This window comes from Tupaia chinensis, unplaced genomic scaffold, assembly GCF_000334495.1.
Source record: "Tupaia chinensis unplaced genomic scaffold, TupChi_1.0 Scaffold143591_1, whole genome shotgun sequence".
Taxonomy (NCBI): domain Eukaryota; kingdom Metazoa; phylum Chordata; class Mammalia; order Scandentia; family Tupaiidae; genus Tupaia; species Tupaia belangeri.
The window spans coordinates 1,468,721-1,475,356 of NW_006203437.1; the positions used below are offsets into that span (position 1 = coordinate 1,468,721).

At 50.0% G+C, this 6,636-nt stretch overlaps 1 protein-coding gene across 1 annotated transcript in view; it reads left to right on the plus strand.

Moving 5' to 3' along the window:
* The window catches only part of MAP9 (microtubule associated protein 9), a 24,743-nt gene extending 19,465 nt beyond the window's left edge, over nucleotides 1-5,278 (plus strand). Inside the window, exons 12-14 of the mRNA XM_006164199.3 lie at nucleotides 1-65; nucleotides 235-367; nucleotides 4,460-5,278. The exon at nucleotides 1-65 is cut by the window's left edge and continues 15 nt beyond it. Of these exons, the coding sequence (XP_006164261.2) occupies nucleotides 1-65; nucleotides 235-367; nucleotides 4,460-4,582 (321 nt within the window). The 3' untranslated portion in view covers nucleotides 4,583-5,278. The remainder of the gene's footprint in view (nucleotides 66-234; nucleotides 368-4,459) is intronic.
* Nucleotides 5,279-6,636: the final 1,358 nt, after the last annotated feature.

Sequence of the window (6,636 nt, forward strand, 5' to 3'; positions counted from 1 at the left end):
AAGCAGAGCGAGGAAGAAGCCCTTGCTGAGAAAAGGAGAGACAACCACACAGCCATTGAGAAATGGTAACCCGGGCGACAAGGGCTTGGGTGGGTTTTAAGTTTTAGACTTTTTCTAAGATGTAGGTCATTGAAGTTTACTAACGCATGTCTATCACATAATTGCCAAAGATATGTGAGGGGTCTTTTTTATATGTTCTCCTTAACTTTGTAGTGTTTTATGCTATCCTATTAGGAATGAAAAAAAGGAAGCATTTTTCAAGCAAAAGGAAAAAGAGAAAAGAAATGAGAAAAGGAAGGAAGCACTGAAGAGAGCTGAGAAAAGAGACAGAGACAAGCAAGCTCTGGACGAGTACGAGAGGTGGCTGGTAAGTACGCTCATGGCGCTGTGCCCTCCTCCCTGCCCCCCACCGCGTCTGGACGAGTACGAGAGGTGGCTGGTAGGTACGCTCACGATACTGTGCCCTCCTCCCTGCCCCCCACCGCGTCTGGACGAGTACGAGAGGTGGCTGGTAGGTACGCTCACGATACTGTGCCCTCCTCCCTGCCCCCCACCGCGTCTGGACGAGTACGAGAGGTGGCTGGTAGGTACGCTCACGATACTGTGCCCTCCTCCCTGCCCCCCACCGTGTCTGGACAAATACGGGAGGTGGCTGTTGGTACGCTGACGGCCCTCCTCCCTGCCTCCACCGTGTCCATGTGTCTGAGCACCTGCAGGCTCTCTCCTTTCATCATTCTTTGTGGACTCTCTGAATAGTCTAATTTATGTTTTTACATAAACTTTAGAATCGACAGTAGTTAATGAAGCATGTGGGATCAAAATGAGCTATTTGTAGATAGGACAAAAAGATAAGACACTTAGACTAAGAAATGTACAAAACTGATATGAAGAAGACTCTCGAACTATCCAAAAGACACAAACATGAGGAAATGGAACTGAACTGTTCTGGATAAAAACAAAAACCTTACGAGGATGGTGCAAGATGCCTGCTCTCCTTGTTCTGACAGGAAGCCCCTGGCGTGGCCATGGGTGCCTTCAGTGCCCACGTGCTGACTGGCAGAGAAGCAGGAGCAGATGAAGACGGCCGGTGACGGTCAGGGTCTGAGGAAGGGTAGAGGAGGAAGTGCTGCTGCTGGTCCCGGGTTGTGCTTAAACAGCACCTTGTTCTGAAAACTGCCAGTCTTTATCTGTTAAGAAGATACAGGCTAACTGTTAGCATCACCCATGGAATTAAATGTAAATGTTTGAGTTTTCAGGTTTATTGCCACATTTTCTTGAAAATAAAATTGAATTTCCAAAATGATTAAGCCACAGTTAAATACTTTAAAAATAAAAAAGAGAGAGAGAGAGAGGTTTTTGCTATAGAGTGCATGTGCTCACCAGAGAGACAGAAGTGAGAAATCACCCTTTGGGGAGATAACCACGCCACAGTCCCTTCTCCATTCTCCTCTTGGGATCTTGGGCATGCACACACATGTGCCTAGCACGAGTTTCAAGCCACCTGGCCCAGGACTCAAACTGTGGTCAACTAGGTGGGAATCTAGCAGCGTAACCATGACGTCGTCTACTGGCCCCAGATACACTATTTTTAAAGTATTCTCTCACTTTCTCATTCTCTTGAGTGCTCTGAAGGACAGTACCTCACTGGAGACCTAAGATAAAATAATGTATTTAATATGTACTAAAGCTTCTGCAAATTCAATATTTGATGGGCAGATTTTTAAGAATTATCTATTTTATTTTATTTATTATTATTACTACTATTTTTAATTTGCTGTAAGACATGTGCACTTGTGAGAAAGAGATAGCAAGCACCAGATCTGGGATGGGAACCGTGGCTGGCCACACGGGAGTCCAGGGCCTTAGCCACCATGCCACCTACTGGTCCTGATGGGTAATTTTTTTAGGCTTATTTATTTTTTCCCATGAGAGAAAGAGAAAGAGTCACTCTATGGTCTTCACCCAGTCTGCCTAGCCTCAGCCAACCTGGGTCTCAGGCTCATGCCTGTGTGCAGGGGGCCCTGGGCGAGGACCAGGGCCTCCATGTGGGTCCTGTAGGGTCATCACTGCACCATAAACTGGCCCCAGTGGGTGGCCATTCAGGCCAGAGTCGTGGCCGAACATCAGGTCAGACTGCCCTCTTCACGCCAGTCTCCAGAGTGATCCACGGTGTATTTACTAAGAAGACGAGCACAAGGTTCCATTTTGCACAGATGACAGACTTTCAACGAGGTTTATTCATTATTACCAAGGCACAGACGTTTACTGATGTCTTTCAATTAACATTAAGGGTAATAATTGCCTATTTTTGGGCTGAGCCTGAGGCCTACTGGTTCAGGGAGCTGGATCCCACATGGTTGACTGTAGTTCAAATCCCAGCTCTGACAGCTTAAAAGCATGCTGGGCACCTGTGCATGAATGCCCCAAACCCCGACAGACTAGAGAAGTGGAAGGGAGGGATTGTAGGCTGACCACACCCTGCGGGACCGCTTTCTCCCTCTCTGTGTCTCTGTCTCTGTTGAACGTAATACCCTCTGGCAAAAATAGTAACTACTGCCTATTTCCTGTGCAGACTTTCAGCAATCTGCTTATAAGTCTGGACTTGTCTCAAGGTTCTGTCTCCCCGCCCCTCCCCCCACCATGTCAGTGGAATGACCCGAGAGCCATATCTGACCTACCTCTGTGGCAAGCCTGGGCCTGCTCCCGCTGTCGAGCGGCATGGGCTGCCCTTCTGAAGTCCCGCAGTGACTGGGTGATGCAGCTGCACTTCCGCTCCTGTTCAGATTCTGAAAGGAAGTCCCCTCTGCTCTGATAGGAACAGCAAGCATTCTTGTGATGTGGGGTAATTGTGGGGACACAGCTCACACCCCTTTGCATGGCGTTTGCTGTGTGAATAACCATGTGCCAGTGAATAGCCGTGTGCTGTACACCCGCGTGTGTCCCACAGACAGGTGGGAGCCACCACACAGCATGACGTCAGCAGCGTTGTCCCAGCTGTGGGACGGAAGCGCTGAGGAATCCTGGACAAACCTTTAGCTCTCCTGGCAGTGTCCACATGCTCGGTTGTGCCTTTGAAGGTGTATGGGTAGGGAGACAAAATGAACTTCAAGTTTATCTGGCACGATAAAAATATAAAAGGAGGGAAGATAGTATTTTGAAAGTAATAAAGTCAAGACTCTTCCTATCAAGCAATGAAGTACAAATTTACCATTCCACTCCTCTGCAAATCAGCATTTTCTCTTTGCCCTTAAATTGTTCCCACCATGTTCCAGGAATGTAATCTTAAGGAAAAGGGAGCTATGGTCTTGACTTTTCCCTCCAGCTCTCCCCCTTTCCTTTACGGTGAAACATCTAGAAAGTCTCCCTGGCCCTACAGTCCCGTAGCCTTGTCACCCTCTGCCCACTCTATCCTGTCTGTCCCTCCACGACTCTCGCCTGAACTCCGAAAGCTGGCGTGGCTGCCACACCATGTAATCTCAACACCTGCCCTTTCTCTCATCTGGGCCCCTCCCACCTGGAGCCACTTTTGTGGCTGGCTCTGCTTTCCCTCCCACACCCCATGTTGGCCCCACTCGCCTGTCAGAGCTCCCACCGTTGTCTCTGTCTGGTGTCTCACAACGTCCTCTCCTACCAGCTCTTCACACTTGATGCCAACTCCCTGGATCTGCTTTTCTGTCAAAGTCAGAAAAGCACTCTTTTGTTTTTTATCCCAGTATTTTTTTAAAATGTGTTTCATAGCAGTGTACAGAGTTTGGAATCATCAGTTTTCACGTGGGCACAGCCGGCAGTCTGGAAGCTCTCCAGGGCACGGGGACCTCTTCTCTGCTTGGAATTCAGTGCCACCTTATGCTGGGCCCTGGAGTTCTGCCCTCAGAGGGATCTCAGTGCTTCCCAGCTGAGCGAGGAGGCAGTGGCTGGAGGGTGCAGACCCCGCCATGCAGGGGCCAGCCCTGCGAGGACTCAGCACGTGGTCACGAGCCTGTCAGCGGGGACAGGAGCCACTGCTGCGGTTTACTGTGACATGTGGGCTCACTCAGAGCAGGAACCCCAAGGGAGCCAAAGGGGGCTGTGCCATGCCAAACAGCAGAGAGCCACAAGAAAATAGGCCTTTGTGTTATCAGGTGTCCCGAGAGCAACATGCTTTTCCAAACCCCAAAGTGCTGTAAGAAACTAGAAAAGGAAAGATGAGGTTACCGAGCTGGAGCCCTCAGGACCTCAGTGTGCGAGGCAGCTAGGGCTCCGTGGATGCGAACTCTCACAGCCCCATGGGGAGTGAGTCACACATGTGTGCCTTACGCAGAGACTCGGGCTCACGTGAGGCCAGTGTGTTCTACAGCAGTGTGCCATGGAACCAGGAAACGAGCTGCGGAGACAGCACATTTTATGCTCGGTGGGCAGCCCAGCCTAAAAGTCCTGCTCATCGATGTGTATAAATTCACACTTTCCTCCTTCTCTTTAGGAAAACAAAGAAAGGCAGAGAAGAACTGAACGAAGACAGAAGAAACGTCACTCCTGTCTTGGAAATGAGGCCCGTGCACCGTGGAGCCCTCCAGGCAGAGCTGTGCTCTCGCCCGTGTTCTGAGAGCTCGCTCGTACGTTGACTAGTTATTCACGTTTGTCAGTTTTAGCCAGGGTTTCCAACTACTGCTCGCACTTCTTCAGACAATGAGGATTTACTCAGTTAAAGCATTTTTCGAACTGTAGTTGCTGTTACCATGGAAATGCGTGAGACTTTATCCTGTCCCAGTAACTTACAGTGGAGTTATGCACAATTTCTTTCACTAAGCTTTTCATGTTACTGAGGAATATTAACTCTTGGTAATAAAAAGGAAACTGGGCACCACAAAAAAAAAAAGAAAGAAAGAATTTGTGGATCATCGTGATCCAGATCCGGGTTGGTGGGCCGTGGGAACAGCACTTCTGAAGCTGCTCTGTGGCCCCAGCATTGCAGTTGTGTGGCTGGCACTGTGGTCAGCAGGCGCACGTCCAGTGGAATGTCCACCAGCAAAGGCATTGATGTTTAGGATTTTGCCTCGTGTTCCAGCACAGTATCCGGTGTGCTCCAGGCTTCCGTGCTGGTCCCAAGCACTTCCTAACGAACTCACCTCCGAATGTTCCTCTGAATTCTGTGTCACGTACTGTGTCAGTGGTGCCAAGAGCCAGTTCATGCAGCGAGACTTACACATTAGTCATGGAATTATCACCATGGAAGTTATCACCATAAGCATTTTTTTTTTTTTTTTGCTATAGGGCGTGTGTGCTCACCAGAAAGACAGACAGAGAGACAGAAAGCGAGAAATCACCCCCTGGGGAGGATGGCCACGCTGCAATCCCTTATCCTCCATTCTCCTCTCGGGATCTTGGGCACACACGCATACGTACTAGGTGTGAGTTTAAGCCACCCGGTCCGGGACTTGAACTGTGGTTGGCTACATGGGAGTTCAGCGACGTAGCCATTTCACTAACTGCTGGCCCTCACCATAAGCATTTCTTAGAGAAATGAGGGTGGGGAAGGTGGCGATTGCCCTTACCTAACCCAGGGTGTTAGTGCACAGCTGGAAGGAAAAGAGAGTGTCTGAAGAAACTTCGTTTAGGTGTGAGGTCTCTGCACATCCTTGCACTGATCGGTCTCCTGCTTCAATGGTTCGCCAGGTTCCAGATGGGCTGAGTGGCTCTCAGAGCTGAGTTCTGCATGGCCTTGCAGCACAGCGATGGGGGTGGGTGGGGGGAACGCTCGATCACTGCTCCGTGAGCACCTGTTGGTTCTCTCTGCTGGGTCTTTGCAGTTATTCATGAAACTGTTGTTAGCTGTTTTTCAGATAGAAATAGGGAGGCTCAGCAAGACCAGATCACTTACCATACACCCGGAGTGTGACAGTTAGGTCGGAGCTGCCCACGTGTGTCTGGCTGGGTCATCCCCTGGGACTCTTGTGCTTTTGCATGCTCCCGTGTGGCCTTCAGAAACTGTGAGTCTGTCAGCATCTCCCTACTAAATCAGCCTTGCAAACGTGTTAGCTCTGAGCTAGGTCATGAGCTATTATTCAGTGATTCTTTTCCTGAAGAAATAGATGCTTTGTTAGAGACGCTGTCCTTATCAAGTCCATAAAGTGCAGTAGAAACGTTTAGTATTTAAAACATTGCCAGGGTGTCTTGTGCTAGTGTTAGAAGGTCAGAGAGCAGAGCAGGTGTGCAGTGTCAGCTTTGAGACCGGCCCCTGGTGGCTCTACACTGAGTCTCACCCTTGCTGGGCGCATCTCAGGTAAAGCAGGTGTGTGGACCCTTTGTGAGACTGCAGCAGGGCTGCCCACAGACAAGAGGATTCTAATGAAACTAGACACGCCCGTGCCGCCATGACTGGGAAATACCCACAGAACCAAGGCAGTTGCCAGCAGGTGTTGTCAGCATGGGACAGAGGTGCTGCGCTGCTGCCTGTCCCCACAGCCCGGGGCGACCTACCGGAGCAGGTGGGTAAGCCACCACCGCTGAACTAGCTTTTCAGAGCTCCAGGGAGACAGAAGGGAAACCTAGCTGGGAGGTCTTCCGTGAGTGCGCCGCAGATTCCACACTGCATGTGCTCCCACTCCCTCCTCATTTTCTTCCGCTAGTCTTAGGGGCTTCCATTACGGCCTCTTTGCT